Source organism: Harpegnathos saltator, unplaced genomic scaffold (assembly GCF_003227715.2).
Source record: "Harpegnathos saltator strain DR-91 unplaced genomic scaffold, Hsal_v8.6 scaffold659, whole genome shotgun sequence".
Classification (NCBI taxonomy): domain Eukaryota; kingdom Metazoa; phylum Arthropoda; class Insecta; order Hymenoptera; family Formicidae; genus Harpegnathos; species Harpegnathos saltator.
Window position 1 is genome coordinate 583,294 of NW_020230492.1, and position 16,003 is coordinate 599,296.

Here is a 16,003-nt window from a genome sequence, read left to right on the forward strand (position 1 = left end):
CGTGCTGGATTGCTTGCTGGATGAAAATACTGCGTTCTGATTGGTACATTTCCGAAGATGAATGGAAATGCACCAATCAGAACGCAGTATTTTCATCAGCAAGCAATCTAGCACGAAAACAAGCACCGTGTGCCGCTGGCTTTACATTATCTGAAGATAATATATAGCCAATAAAACGTCCCGGTGTTTCATGCGCGCAGCATTTGCACTTCTTTATATATCAACGACATCTCTTGATACTTGCTGTATTTAGAATCGTTCAGAATTTTCACAATGTTACCGAGTGACTTTGGGGTTCCCTCAGTGCAATGTCGGACCGACAGTATCGGTGTGATATAGTGCTCCTGTGAGTTTCCAGCTATTACCGAACGATGTCGGCCGCGATATCTCTCGCAGTTGTAATCGAATCGCGAGATGTCGTATTGTCGCGGTGAATCTGTCGCGGGTGTATTTATGACAATGTAAGATTATTCCTTTCCTGCACGTAAGCGCTGATCGATGCGGTGCGTCCGTATTGCGTCAGGCTCCGGAGAGCCTGTATCGAGATTTCGCGACACGTTTACGATGTAGACGTACGTGAGTACAAATCGTGAACGAGAAGCTGTGCGACGAGAAGACAGACCGCGGAAGCCATACTCTGTCTCTTTCTTTTTCTCTCACCCAGCTCTCTTTCACTATCTATCCAATTACCTAACTGTCCATCCACCTAAACCCACCTACTTCCACCAACCAACCTACCTACTTACCTACCTGCCTACCTACCTACTTATCCACCTGTCTACCTATCCCCTATCTGCCTACCAATCTACCCCCGATTCGTTTTACTCCTTCCTTTCTTCACCTGTTTCTTTCCTTTTTTTCCCCTGTAACTCCAGTCTCCTGCTTCATTTCGCTACGCTCAAACCGGTGTTTTCTTCTTTTGTGCGTTGTTTCGTGTAACCACCGCCGACGTGAACGGATTATATCCAAAGTACTAGTGACAGTGACGGTTGCATGTAGTTAAGACAAACGGTAACGTCAACGATGTTGATTATATAGTTCCGGCAGGAGACAAGGTTTTATCCAGCCTCAGTTACGGAAAGTGAGTAGTTTCTGCATTTTCGCAGTTCGAGATTCGCGGCTCATCCTCCTCATTTTCCTCTTAAGACGAATAACAAGTGCTTATATGTACTTTATATATTTTCTAAATGCGTAACGGCTAGAAGGTGTAACCAAAAGAAATGTACGGACCGCCAGTAAATGAAAAGCAAAAGAAAAACGTGAGTCAAACGCAAGCACAAGTGTTACGTCGAATCGATTTATCATGTAGCAGCTGCTCGTACACCTCGCAAGAAACGACACGTTCGCGTTAACCCTTTTGCCGACTTTGTCGCGTGAAAGGCGCTTTCTACCTGCGATACAACGTGTCGATAAACGTCGGTGTATCGTCGAGAACCGAATATACAATGTAAAATTTGACTGATCATCAGTGGAAAATGGCAAATCTCTCCCGATAATCTCATTGGGGAATGACGAAACAATTAGAATATTTTTAACAGTGATGCATTGTGATATCAATATATCACAATATTAGAATAATATTTTAGCATAAAAATATTCAAATGTTAAAGTATATTCTGATATTTAATATCTCGATACTTACACAATAAATAATACTCACATGATAAATAATAATCTTCTTGAGCATTTCTATAGCCAAGGATCGATTCAAAATTAATTGGACAATCTGGTTTTAAAATGACAGTGGCACTTTGTAAATTGTGAACCATATATATACATTGGCTTATATTCTAAACTCTTTTATTGATAAAAGTGACTATAAAAGTGGTTTATAAACCTCCTGACTAGCTGCAAGCCACTTTAAAGTCACTTTTAAAATCACTTATAGTGATAAAAGAGAATTCAGAATATGGGCCACAATATGCCACAATATGCCAATTTGTTTAAAGAATTATTCAGAATTATGATCATATGTCATATGATATATTTATTGATTTCTGGAAAGATTTTGAATAAAAAATTGTGTACTATGAACTGTGCCATCAGTGACATGAATATTACTGACTCTTGGCAATTATTTATACAAGCCATATCAGTATTTATCACCAACTGTGTTTAGTATATTTCGAAAGCAGGAAATACATAATATAAAAAAATAAATTATAGATTGCGAAGCCGGATATATTGCGTAAGTAAAAAAAAGAAAAAGAAAGATACATATATCGACTCAACCTAATCTAGTTTTCTTTTTTATAATTTCTAAGTATGAACTATGACACCACATGCCTGTACATTATCAACTTGAATTTTATTAATTATTAGAAGATTATGGATTTATAATGGGTTAAAACATACCAGTTTTCGATTATATGATTATGTGACTATGAGAATATATTTTCTCATAATATTTGCTTTTTAGGTAATTAATGTTCGCACCATTGACACATATAGAAAAAAAATTGTCTCTTATACATCGACGTAAAATAACAATTTGGAATTACATTACTCGTGCGCGTATCTGAAGTTACGTGAATTTAACGTTATTCTTCTTTGATTCTTATTTTATACGATATTTACGATAAGTAAATGTAATTTATACTATACTTTTTTCTCGTTAAGACATATTCATATTTAACATGTCGATCTACGGTCGACGAAGAGTTACGAAGCACTTTTTTGCTCAGCTTATAATTGCTGAGTTATGAGAAAAGGAAGAATTGAAGAACACACACTTAGAAGAACTGTTATAAGAATCTATGAGTCACAGTTAAAAGTAACAACAGTAATTGAAGCGGGAAAATAAAAGTCAATAATTTTTCCCTATCAATTCGCATGTAAAATTATAAAAACAAAGTTATCTCATAGACTAGTTATATCGCGAGTAATTTTCTATTCATAATTTCCCCAAGATACCCACTTTTTTCACTGGCCTTATCTTGATATTTTTAGCACGCACACATACTGCGTAGGCCAAGGATAACTCGCTATCCCAATTAGTCTGCAGCAGAGCGATTTGCGCGAGACAGATATCGAGACAGACGGGCCTGATTTTCGCAGGGACGTGTGACGTACAAATTTTCCGACTTCTCACTGTGTCATGCTGAATACAATGCAGAATATAGAATATGCCGTTATAATGGCGCAACATGTTTCTAACATGCATTACGTGGCAATATACAGAATGTAGCAAACGACAACGCGACGTGGACTCGTCGCATTCGATCGACGACGGCTCTATGCAACGCGATAACCGCGCATCGCGGCGTCACGCGATCAAGATCGCTACGAAATACGTTGCATTTTCCTGTCGCGCTTATGTTACTAGGCATCGACACGCGACTCATCTCTCGATATTTATCAAGCTGTCATGGTATCCTGTGAGTTGTTCTCTCCTTCGCTGTCGCGTTAATGAAAGAGAAGTTTTCCTTTCACAGCGGGCCAATGAATTTCACGATATCGGGCTAATCTTGCTTGTGAATTTGTTCGCTCAGATTCAGGAAGTACTTCAACGAGATCAGAGAGACTCCAAGATCCTCCCAAATATGCCGATGGAATTTTTGGAACGATTTCCGATCCCCAGCCTACGAATGTACACCACCATAAGCTTCGCCGTACTCTCCTGCTCCATATACTATGCCGTACAGATAATCAAGGATCCCGCTTGGAGGACAAATCACATATATATCGACGTAGGTGTTAACACTATCACCCGAGATGACGCGGCCGATCCAAGGAGCTTCGGCACATATCTGAAAGAACTCCTAGAATGTATGATAGATGAACCTGTCTGTATATGGGTATGTGTCTATTTTTAATTTCCCAATTTAAAAAAAAGTACACAGAAGAAATATGAGCGACACTTTTATGCAAAAGTATTTTCTTAATTTACAAGATGTGTATCTCGAAAATTAGCAATAGATCGCTTTCGTCAGCTTTAGATCAGCATTTTATCTAGTTGTTATAAACTTAATATATTCCTCTGGAGGAGGCGCATTTGTCATTTTTTGTCATAATTCTTATCCTTACAAGCAGAATTACATATGACCAGGAAAGCTATCTAATTGTATCTATTTATGCATAGTTTTTATATCGCATTGTCCGGTTCTACTTGTATGTTACGAACGCAGATTACATCACGATTTCTCTGAGATCCATGTGTGTGCATAATATAATATATGTATATAGAATGCTCCCCTTTCCCTGCAACGAAGCACCTTTCACTTATATAAATTCATGATCTTTGATCAGTTTATGGAATCTACTTTTTTCTAAGCAAAATTGTCGAGGAAATTTGCTTTCCTCTACAACTAAAGTCGAGATATATATTTTTGTGAAATTAAACCTAATTTTCAAATTTTCAAAACCTATTCTCGAACAAAGATCGATTAAAATTTAATAAAAAATAAGGTCTCAGTGTCCTTTTGTACGCACCTTTGAAGATCTTTCATCTTCAATCGCTTACAATTAAAAAATTATCGATCGCACAAAGTGTTTGTCCTAAGAATTATAGTTACAAACTGCGAGGTATATTACTTCTCTGCCAAAGTTACGATTTATCACGATGACATGTACATATATTTATATGAGAAACAAAACAGGATATTTAAAATAGAAATTCTATTTTTTCGTCGAGGAAAAAATAGATAGAAAGAGGCAAACTTATCCCGATAACGCTTTTCAAGATTTCTATATAGAACGAAGAAGAAGAAGAGTAAAATCAATTTTGGTTTACGGCAATATAAATGCTTTACTTTCCTCGTGTATTATGGTATTACGTGTTCTGTTACGAGCGCCTTGCACGGCTACGCAACTACATTGCGTGATTATTCCTGGCTATTGTTCCTCTCGAGTGAACACATGTTCTAAGTTGATTTTGCGTAGCACTATATACAAACTAGAAGGCTCGTATGAAAAATATGTTCTTCTTTTGTATCAGCACAGTGATATATCCGACATTGAATAAAGAAACATTAATTCAGTCGATGGAATAATTTGTAAAACAATACGGCCGTGATTTTTGGAGCGACATATATGGGAGTTTATAAATTTATTGCTGATTCTTATCGTAAAAATGATCATTGTGATATATTTTGAATGTTAAGTGAACTCTCTAATGAGATTTTTTGTGTACTTTTGGAATAATAAATAATGTCGCAATTAGACAGTATAGTCGATCATGGACTAAGAGAGTCGGAAAAGATTTTTTAGTACGTTACTGGGGTTACCGGTGTCCTCTATAAATATTCAACAATATGCTAATGTAATATGTAAAAATTGTTTTACGTGTACTTTTTTATTATACTAATAGTTATACTAATAGTTGCTACTAAAAATTAATTACATTTTCTGCAGCCCTTTTATTTTTATACAATGAATAAAAGAATTATTATTGCATATATTATTATTGCATATAAATATTCAACGAAACGTATCACACATTATGTAAAAATGTATTCTATGTGCACGACTGTTTTCTTCTCTCTTATATTCTTGTCAACAAGTACATTATTTTTAATAACTGTTGACAAATATATATTAAGCTTTTTTTATTTTACTTCCTCACTTTGTATCCTTCCTCACATGTACTGGATAAAATAAGTTGATTTACTACATGTAAAGAAGTGATCTTTTGCAATAATTTTATGGTAAATTTCTCACAATTCAAAACAATTTTTTTTTCTTTTTCACATTAAATATCTCAATAAATGGAGTAAAAGTTAAAATTTTTATGCAATGTATTTTAATGTACAATTGTAAAATCACAAATTTTTTATCTATATCAGCTTCAAAATTGAATTTATAAAAGGTTTTTCTTATTTCTACTCTCTCTCTCTCTCTCTCTCTCTCTCTCTCTCTCTCTCTCTCTCTCTCTCTCTCTCTCTCTCTCTCTCTTTCTCTCTGATTTAACTTTCTAATCTAACTCTGAACATGTCACAGTGGAATTTCAACATTGTTATAGAGAAAAAGTCGTTTCAAAATTGAGTTTTTGCAGTTGAAAAGTGAGAGACAATCTATATAACAGTACTGATAAACGTATGATTTGTATAATTTTATCGAATTATTTCTCTCATTTATTTCTCGATTTTATATACCAAGATTTTATAACGGTCTATACTTCGAATAAATGTAACCTCGTACCGCTCGAGATACTTGGCAGGGTATTGAAACAAAAAATGTTTGAATCTAAAATTAGATGACCTTTCTAACATTTGGCAACGATTAAACAATAGTTATTTCATTTGTCTGTTATTTAGAATGTAAGTATGTAGTTTGGGTATAAGATTAACATTTGACGAACTTTAGTTATTAACAAATATCATCTGTTGATTATTAATCGTCATAATGAACAGTTGTTATTTATTAATAACGTCTATCAGACGGTATATTCTCGTATATAGTATTTTTCACAATTTTCTCTTTTATAATTTACAGACTTTGATCAATATGGTTCATTGTGTATTGAATCTCCTTTCTAAGTTCATTCAGAAACTGGTATTTGGAGAGCTACGTGTCTCAGAGAGACAACATCTGAAGGACAAATTCTGGAATTTTATCTTTTATAAATTCATCTTTGTTTTTGGCGTTTTGAACGTCCAATATATGGACGAGGTTTTGCTTTGGTGGGCATGGTTCACAGCACTTGGCTTCCTGAACCTTTTCAGCCAATTATGCAAGGATCGATTCGAATATGTGAGTATAACAAAACAATTATTTGAACATACAAAACAACGCTCATGCAGTGTAATAGAAATTCCGGTCGAAAAACAATACGATAAGGGAAAATAAAGATTTTACGTGTATGTCAATTTATATTTATTTATTCGCTCTCTCTCTCTCCCCCCTCTCTCTCTCTCTTTCTCTCCCCTCTCTCTCTCTCTCTCTCTCTCTCTCGTGCGTCATTATATTGCTTGTTTATTATTCATAATACATTCAGAATATATAAATTATCATTGCAAATATTCATCACAATGTCATATACTCAACAAAATATTTTTAAAGTCAACAATTTTATAAAAACATATGATGTAGTATAAAAACAAGAGAGAGAGAGAAAGAGAGAGAAGGATATTCTCATGGAAATATTTATTGAAAATTATTATTGAAAAACGAGAAAAAATATGAGAGGGATATAAGCGCAAAATGAAACATTTAATTTGTCGGTTTCAGCTATCTTTCTCACCCACTACACCGGGATGGAGTCACGCGCGTCTTCTTGGCTTACTGGCGGCGATTTTTGCGCTATCTTCCTTCATGTTTCTATTTTGCATCGCCGCAGCCTTTTTCTTCATTTCCTTCAACACCTTCGTTTTCATGGTATCTGAGGTATATATAACAGAGCATCTCACATATTGAAAAAATTCCTCACATTAAACGAATGAGACATGGCTATAAATAAAATCCAAAAACAAATTAGCCTTTCAGGAATGAGTGTTCGCGTATGAAAATACGAGATGCCGTATTTTATTTTAAAATTTGTTCTATCGCTTGCGAAATAAACAACTCATATATCTGAAGATGCTATTATAAGCTGGCCATCGCGAGAAACGTAAGCATGCTTACGTATAGTGTGAAACGAATAAACGCTGTCAAAATTACGTCGCTTCACTTGTATTTACCTAGCTCAGAGCGGTTCTTCTGATCAAACATTCATCTTTTGACCTTCGTTTTAACCGAATATCTAAGAAATGATAAAAGAATTCCAATAAGACCGGTGCAAAGTTGACATTTCTCTTTGACTTCGAGCTGGTGGTTTCTCTGGTTTAAACTCACACGAAAAACTGGAAATATCACATCTCTGCAATTATTTCTCTCGCTTCACAGTACATTCTGCTGACAGTGCGTACTGCACACGTGATAATACGCTATATGATTCATCTGTATGACACACGTGGTGCCGGCACATCGACGCAGCGTTCCTGGGACAAACGCGGTCCCTTGACCTATTACACGGAACTGATTTCGGAATTAACCGTATTGGCAGTTGACTCTCTTCATCATGTTCACATGCTCTTGTGGAGCAATATTTTCCTGAGCATGGCGTCATTAGTGATCTGCATGCAATTGAGATATCTGTTCTACGAGATACAGCGTAGGATCACCAAACATAGGAACTACCTGGCCGTGTTAAATCACATGGAGCAGAAGTACGTAAATATAAAAGTTATCGCCCATGTACGAAAACATGTATGACTTGGAATTTAATCTTCTCACGAAGTTGCGATAATTTCGGGTGATTCGCACTTTTTTCTTTTTACATTGCGATCTTCAAATTACCTTACAAGTAAACCTCCGTCACAAAATTCTTCAGAGTGACCCATTTTTCTCTTTTTTTTAGTTACCCCATGGCGTCGCAGGATGAGTTAGTGGACAATTCTGACTATTGCGCGATATGTTGGGAAAAAATGGACAGTGCACGTAAGCTACCCTGCACTCATCTGTTCCATAATTCATGTTTACAGTCTTGGCTAGAACAGGACACATCGTGTCCCACTTGTCGATTACCTTTGAGTATGCAAGCGAATCACCGAGAGAACTCTCTGGAGATGCCACCAGAATCGCAGGCACTCGCAAGAAGAAACGACAATCACTTCTTTCACTTTGACGGATCGAGATATGTGTCTTGGTTGCCGAGCTTCTCTGTTGAGGTCTCGCATAGCAGATTGCGCAGCAACATCTCTTCATTGACACACACTAACTCTCAAATGGATGCTATGGCGAGACAGGTAACTTTTTAAACATCTTTTTGGAAATCTTATAGAGAATTTAAAACGGTTAAGAATCTTATGACATTTATAAAATAATCTTTCGAAACTTATACATTTGTTTATTCTTTATTTCATAAGAATCTGTCGAAAAAACTGTGTCCTCTTCCAATTCCAATTTATGCAATATGTGTGATCGCTGCTCAATGTTAAAAAAGAACTTTTTTATTAGGTGCAACAACTTTTCCCTCATTATCCTGGCAACGTGATCCTAGAGGATCTTAGAATGACTCGGTCGATCGAGTGGACAGTTGAAAATATATTAGATGGGATATTAACTGTACCACATCATTTAATCGAGGAACCACAAGCGGAATCCGTCCTAGCGCAAATGACTATAAGCATCATGCCCAGTTCTTCAATCCAAAATTCGTCAGACCCTAGACTCGATATTCCATTTGCTGACAGGTATGCGAAATGTTGCAGAAAGATTAAGTGGAATGTATAGTAATCTCATTATTGTATTACTGCGGAAATGAAAATATTGTGTTATCTATTTGCGACATTATTAATTTATCTATATTATCTGTACAGTGGAGAGGAACTTTCGAGTCTCGGTGGACGCTTCTCGAAGTCATCCGCTGAGAGAGAAGTTATACTTCAACGACGTAAAGAGCATATGCAATTGACAGCGCGCAGAAGATATTTAGAGAAGCATCGAAAATCCGAGAACGACGAGGCTGTAAACAGCTCGAAAATGGTAATAAATCGAAGTTAAAATTTGAGAGATTAGGTGTATGTGACAATTTTACTAAGAGAATATCAAGGGGTTGTGAACAAGACGAGACGAGATGTACTCACGAACGGCAGTTAGCATTGAACCAACCACTCGATGGCATTGAATAAGTAATAGCAGTGACAGCTACGAGTCGATTAAATTGTAGTGGAGGATGGAAAGTTAGTATTTTTACGTAATTTTACTTAAATATACCGGAGATAAAACTCACGTGTAATAACGTGTAATATATATGTGTTTCAGGAAAATAAATTATTTGAATTGTTATTACAGTTATACAGTTCAACTTTGTTAGATTTCGATCGAAATTTACAAATTATATCGTTCGAGTTTTCAACGAGCTAAAACTTTTTCCTTTGGAACATTTTGCAATTACATGGAAATAGTTTTCCTCGTAAATATATGCGCTTGATTAAAAAAAATATCGAAGTACGAAAATAATTCATATTATACTTATTGCTTCCTTTTTATAAATTAATTGCATATACTTATCTATTATTCTATTTCAATAATATATAAACTGAAAGCAGAGGATCACTCTTGAGTGGATAAAACGCTTATAAGAGAGAAAAAAGAGAGAGAAAAATGTTATAAAAAGAATTAATATTTTCGTATTAAATCTCTTCTTATATAACATCTTACATATAATTTGTCGAACAAACGTAAAACATTTGTAAATAAATTGGAAGTTTGCTTACAATAATCGTACAAAATTTTAATTTAATATATGTATCTCGAGTGCCATAAGAATGACTTAAAATGACACGTGCCAATTCAGTGAATATGGGTTCAGTTATACTTATCGAAAGTTTAGCAACTGAAAATAAAAATGCGCGTGTAAATTTGAACGTATATAAAATTTATTTGTCGATTTGCATAGATGTAGCAATCGATGAATATTCTATGAAAGGAGTGCAAGAAATAAGATTCTTGATTCTGGGTTATGGCCACCATCTACTATGTATTTGAACCTATAATGTCCAATCAAGTTAAACGTCAGATACGTACATGCTTCGTTATGAATTCCATTATACAAAGAAGTCATGAGTACTTTGTAATCTGTTAAATAATTCGGTACAAAAGAAATATGTATATTCCAGAATTATGTTCCTTTCCACTTCTTATATTCTAAAGTTTATGTCAGACATTAGATTAATCTTGTAAAAAAAGAAAAAAAGAAGAGTAAACAAACTCGTTTCGCACAAATGGCGAAAATTATAGTAACAAGTTGTAAAAATCTTGTATAAAATTTAGATTCGTATGCAATGAATTAAATGGGGCTCAGAAATTCGTGAGGTTTGTAAGTTCAACGGTGAATCTTTCCGGGTCATTTATTGTTTTTGGCATTTCAAAAGATCGAAATAATTTCAAAAAAACCGATATAATTTTCGTGGGTTAATTTAAATACTATAGATATACGACAAAATGATCGTTTTAGATTTGGAATTCTTTATTATTCGCAAGATGACAAATATACAGGGTGATTAAAAACAACCTTCCATTATTAAAAGTATAAAATCCTGATAAAATTCTAAACCAACTTTTCCTCTTGCAAAATTTTGGCAAAAGCTTAGATTTTAAATTATTAAAAAAAGTAGTAGACCTATTGCGAGTCGGGTACGGGAGGTAGACAGGTGCGGCGCAACTCACCGTCAGACGTGGGCGCTAACGCGGAGTACCCGCAGCAATCAGCTGATCACACTACACATGTTATACACTAGCTACGTTCCAATATTCATTGCCAGCATAAAAATCTGTATTTTCTGTGACGTTAGGTGATTGTTATAACGGGCAAAAATTTTGGAAAACAGCCAGGATTGTACGCGCGTACACATGCAAGCACGTTCTCGGTCTCTCCGAGTCTGTTTTCCAAAATTTTTGCCCGTTATAACAATCACCTAACGTCACAGAAAATACAGATTTTTATGCTGGCAATGAATATTGGAACGTAGCTAGTGTATAACATGTGTAGTGTGATCAGCTGATTGCTGCGGGTACTCCGCGTTAGCGCCCACGTCTGACGGTGAGTTGCGCCGCACCTGTCTACCTCCCGTACCCGACCCGCAATAGGTCTACTACTTTTTTTAATAATTTAAAATCTAAGCTTTTGCCAAAATTTTGCAAGAAGAAAAGTTGGTTTAGAATTTTATCAGGATTTTATACTTTTAATAATGGAAGGTTGTTTTGAATCACCCTGTATATGAAATCTTTCATCTATGGTATCGAAAATTGAATTTGTCAGAATTATATGATATATGATATATTATATGATTTCAATCCTTGCTCTTTCTGATAACGTGAAACATGCTAATTATTATTTCATATACATCTACAACATGTAAATAATTGTCATGTTGTTTGGTATAAATAAAAGTTCCAATCTACTCTGTTAATTATGTCGTGAAGAGAATTGCGAATCGGAGAGGTTTAACTTCACGAATTTTCCTAATAATAGCGAGGGCCCTAATAATGAATAAATTCTAATATACTTAAACTAATATAGTTAATCTTAATTACTAACATTAACACATTAAAAATTCTAGTTGATGAAATGAGTGATCCTGAGTTTGATTGTATGATTCATTATTTATTCTCATAACAATGCAATCTACATAAATTAATTGTGTATTATGTTAATGATAATATTTGCAGCTTCAGTTAGCTTGATCGTGTGATTAATTTGTTACGAACATTTACTTACATTTAAATACTCCGAGTGCATATACGCGCGCGCACGCGAGAAAGAGAGAGAAAAAGAGAGAGAGAGAGAGAGAGAGAGAGAGAGAGAGAGAGAGAGAGAGAGAGAGAGAGAGAGAGAGAATGAGAGCACGTACGTATGTTCAATTATAGATCTACAGGATATAAACATATGTTTATGTATATCCATACATTGTTTGTGTGCGTGAGTGAAAAATAGACATTTTCGCAAACGTCTTCACCGAACAGATAAGAAAACTTATTTTATTAATGGTGTCGACATTCTTATTGTACTAAAATTTTATAAATATATTAATCGAATTATTTATTTTATCGATCTCTAAATAGTACATAAATAGAGAGAGAGAGAAAGAAAAAAAAAGAGAGAGAGAGAGAATATGTAACGAAAAATATAATTGTGAAAGCAAGTTTTTAGCATGTTGGTATACCACCAAGTGAAATTACTATTTCTTGCTACATCTTATTACATTCTATCAAAGCACTAGTTTTATTGAAAGCCTTGAAAGTGCTATTTTGTTTTTTTTTTTATTTAACGAATTCAATAAATAAATTAGTATGATTTTGTTTATCGTTTATATACGAGAATTATATTTTCATAAGTAAAAAGAGCATTAATAAATCATATTTCGTTTCCAGGAAGGGCATGTTTGACTGGTTTGACCAGTTAAAAAAGTGTGTAACATTGCTCTGTTGAATCTCTTAAAACTATATCTTTATGATACAATATAAACTTTTCCTTAGAATCTTTGTATATATAAACTTAAGATGTCCTGCATCTATTATAGTAATGCCACACCTATACCCTACTTGACATTGTACAACCAATAAGACAAATAAACTGTATTATAGATTGTTGTAGCTACATCATTTCCCCACATTATCTTTACATATGTTTTAAAAAATTTTCATTATATCTATATAACAAATCGCAACATTATATATAATAAAATATATAACACGTTCCTCTCTATTATATCTCAAAATAAATTACATTAGCATACATCACAGTGAATTTTTAGGATACAAATTAAATTATTACCATAATAATCCATTTTTGTATACAATTTTAGGGTTACATAGATATAAATATAATCCCACTAATCATTTGTGATTAATCTAACTAGCAACTAAATATTTTTCAATTTCAATTTGTTTTATCAAAATTTGTAATACAAAATATATTGACGAAACATTTTAATGTATGTTAAATATATATGGTATGTAAAAATAAAGGATAAATATCATCTATTTTCACTTAAATTATTTATTAATTAATTATGAGTTGTAACTGATTCACAAGTACAAAAACATTTGTATACAACATCAATATAATTCATCCTGTAACGATTCCATATTCCTTGATGCATTGCAATTATAATTATACGGCATACTTGTATATGATTTTTATCCAATGAAATTCATTATAACAATATGTAATATAATGTGTGCAAAAATAAAGTCTGCAAATCCTCTTTCCGGGCTTATGCCATGAAATTGATTTTTATTCTGTGGGTTAACTTGCAATCGAAGGCAAACTGAAACAAAGTATACAACTTTAAAATATCACATTATTTCTTCTATAAAACTACATAAAAACTAATAATATTATTATCCAGCTGAACACTGTATGTATGTTTACAGGGAAAATGATCTCTTCTAGATAAAATTGTAAGTTTATTCAAGTTTATACCTTGACTAGACTCGTTAAATAATAGATTAAGAGACATTCTATAAAATAAACTGTTCTTAAACATATAATATCTTTGCTACCAATATATAAATGAAAGAATCTCTAATTGCCAACATTTGCAATCGCAATATGACAAAAATGTAATAGCAATGATAAAAATGAGATCACTAGTCAATAAAAAAGAATCAAATAATGCATAGTGTAAAGAAATACATAAATTATGTGATTACCTCCTAGAATGAAGCAAGATACGCAGGATATAAAGCCACTAAGAAAACTGTTGAATGGGAATGTGCCAACAAGACAACAATATACAAATTGGGTAACACCCGTCAGAAACACATACAGTAAGTAGGCATCAATGATTTTCAGTTTCTTAGGTGTGTTCTTCGTGTATTCTGACCAAAATTTATGCAGTACTGTCAATGCTGTCATTTTTCTGATACTCCTACAAACTACCAAAAGATGAAAAATCTTTAACAAGCTCTTGAGTACACGCGTGGCAAGTACCGGTGACACATATGTCAGCCATAAATATTTTCTCCCTCTCTTTACGATTTCTATCTCTTTCTCTCTCAAGATTACTCCTGTTAAGGCGAATCCTCAATGCGATTGAACGAGCTATTGAATTGATAATAAAGACTAATTAGGCTAATTATAAGTTTGTTTTCTATTGCTGAACTGGCTGCACTAACTTGCATTTATTCTATTCTTCTCTCCCTTTCACTAACTCCTAGATGCATATCTATTTCTTTTTATGTTCCCTAAGTATACACTCGCGGACATAATAGTTGGTGAGCTTCTTTTAATAACCTTCGAAACGCATTCCGACTCGAGAAGGATGAGAGCTGCTGCTCTGCCTGCGGAGCACGTCTGCGCAGTGACTCACAACGATAGGCGAAAAATTACATGTACAAAGTGTCGAATAAGTACGCATTGACGTCGCGTGAAAGTTGTTCCGCAGGACTCGCCGTGGCTGCGTACCGTAGATTTCGGGCAAATATTGAACTGGAAAAAAGATACATTTCAGTTCATAACAAGAAACATAAATTACGTTGGAAATTGCTTTTAATATATGTGATATTTGTCTATAGCAGAAGAGAATTAATGATAGGCATCACAAACAAAATGTGAGAATTATTTGAGATCAATATCTGTAGGTAAGAACTTGCGTAAATGCAGATAAAGGTGCCTCATAGCCTCACTCCTCCTTCAACTCATCCTTCGCTATCTCTGTGAAAGGCTTATTCTTGTCCACGATACCAGCACAAAGTTTCAAGGACAGTCCCAGAGCAAAGGAGGAGTGAAGCTATGAGGCACCTTTACCTGCATTTACGCAAGTTCTTACAGATTCTACAGATATTGGTCTCAAATAATTCTCATATTTTGCTTGTGATGCCTATCATTAATTCTCTTCTGCTATAGACAAATATCACATATATCACATATATTAAAAGCAATTTCCAACGTAATTTATGTTTCTTGTTATGAACTGAAATATATCTTTTTTCCAGTTCAATATTTGCCCGAAATCCACGGTGTGCAGCCACGACGAGTCCTGCGGAATATCTTCCGAACATCAATGCGTACTTATTCGACACTTCGTATATGTAATTTTTCGCCTACTTTGTGAGTCACTGCGCAGGCGTGCTCCGCAGGCAGAGCAGCAGCTCTCATCCTTCTCGAATCGGAATGCGTTCCGAAGATTACTAGAAAAAGCTCACCAACTATTATGTCCGCGAGTATACACTAGTTCAGCGATAAAAAACAGACCTAGGCCCAGTTCCACAACTTGCTTTAAATGGAGTTTAAAGCAAGTTGTGGAACTGGGCCCTATTATATGAGTCGTATGCAAACTTGTCAGACGTTCCGATTGGCTAAATTTTTAGGGCGCCTAACTTTTTCTCTAGGCACTCTAGAAATTCTCTATTTGACAATCGATCGAAAAGTCCAACAGCAAGCTTGTTGTATAACGCATATAATATAAGGTCATTCTACAATACGTGTTGTAAGTTGTAAGCCGTAAGAATTGGCGAATCACAGTCGATTATTACAAAAATAATCGGCTATAATTGGTCAGTTCTTACGGCTTACAAC

At 34.5% G+C, this 16,003-nt stretch overlaps 2 protein-coding genes across 5 annotated transcripts; one reads left to right on the forward strand and one right to left on the reverse strand.

The window, feature by feature from the left end:
- The first annotated feature begins 352 nt into the window (after positions 1–352).
- LOC105185151 (E3 ubiquitin-protein ligase AMFR) lies at positions 353–10,201 on the forward strand. 4 transcript variants are annotated; one of them, XM_011144436.3, is made up of 9 exons: positions 2,889–3,377; positions 3,492–3,797; positions 6,433–6,690; positions 7,168–7,323; positions 7,822–8,144; positions 8,336–8,723; positions 8,935–9,170; positions 9,297–9,462; positions 9,530–10,201. In XM_011144436.3, exons 1-9 carry the CDS (start codon positions 3,147–3,149, stop codon positions 9,536–9,538), a joined length of 2,073 nt encoding a protein of 690 aa, XP_011142738.1. In that variant the 5' UTR covers positions 2,889–3,146; the 3' UTR covers positions 9,539–10,201. The 4 variants fall into 4 exon arrangements, with proteins under 4 accessions (XP_011142741.1, XP_011142739.1, XP_011142738.1 ...); XM_011144439.3 differs by lacking the exon at positions 2,889–3,377 and adding an exon at positions 353–576 and having other exon boundaries at positions 9,297–10,201; XM_011144437.3 differs by lacking the exon at positions 2,889–3,377 and adding an exon at positions 355–1,081 and having other exon boundaries at positions 9,297–10,201.
- Positions 10,202–13,464: 3,263 nt separating this feature from the next.
- On the reverse strand, positions 13,465–14,460 carry Dad1 (dolichyl-diphosphooligosaccharide--protein glycosyltransferase subunit). Its single transcript, XM_011144434.3, has 2 exons — positions 14,137–14,460; positions 13,465–13,751 (listed from the first exon to the last, which is right to left on the reverse strand). Exons 1-2 carry the CDS (start codon positions 14,339–14,341, stop codon positions 13,621–13,623), a joined length of 336 nt encoding a protein of 111 aa, XP_011142736.1. The 5' UTR covers positions 14,342–14,460; the 3' UTR covers positions 13,465–13,620.
- Between the last annotated feature and the right edge of the window lie 1,543 nt (positions 14,461–16,003).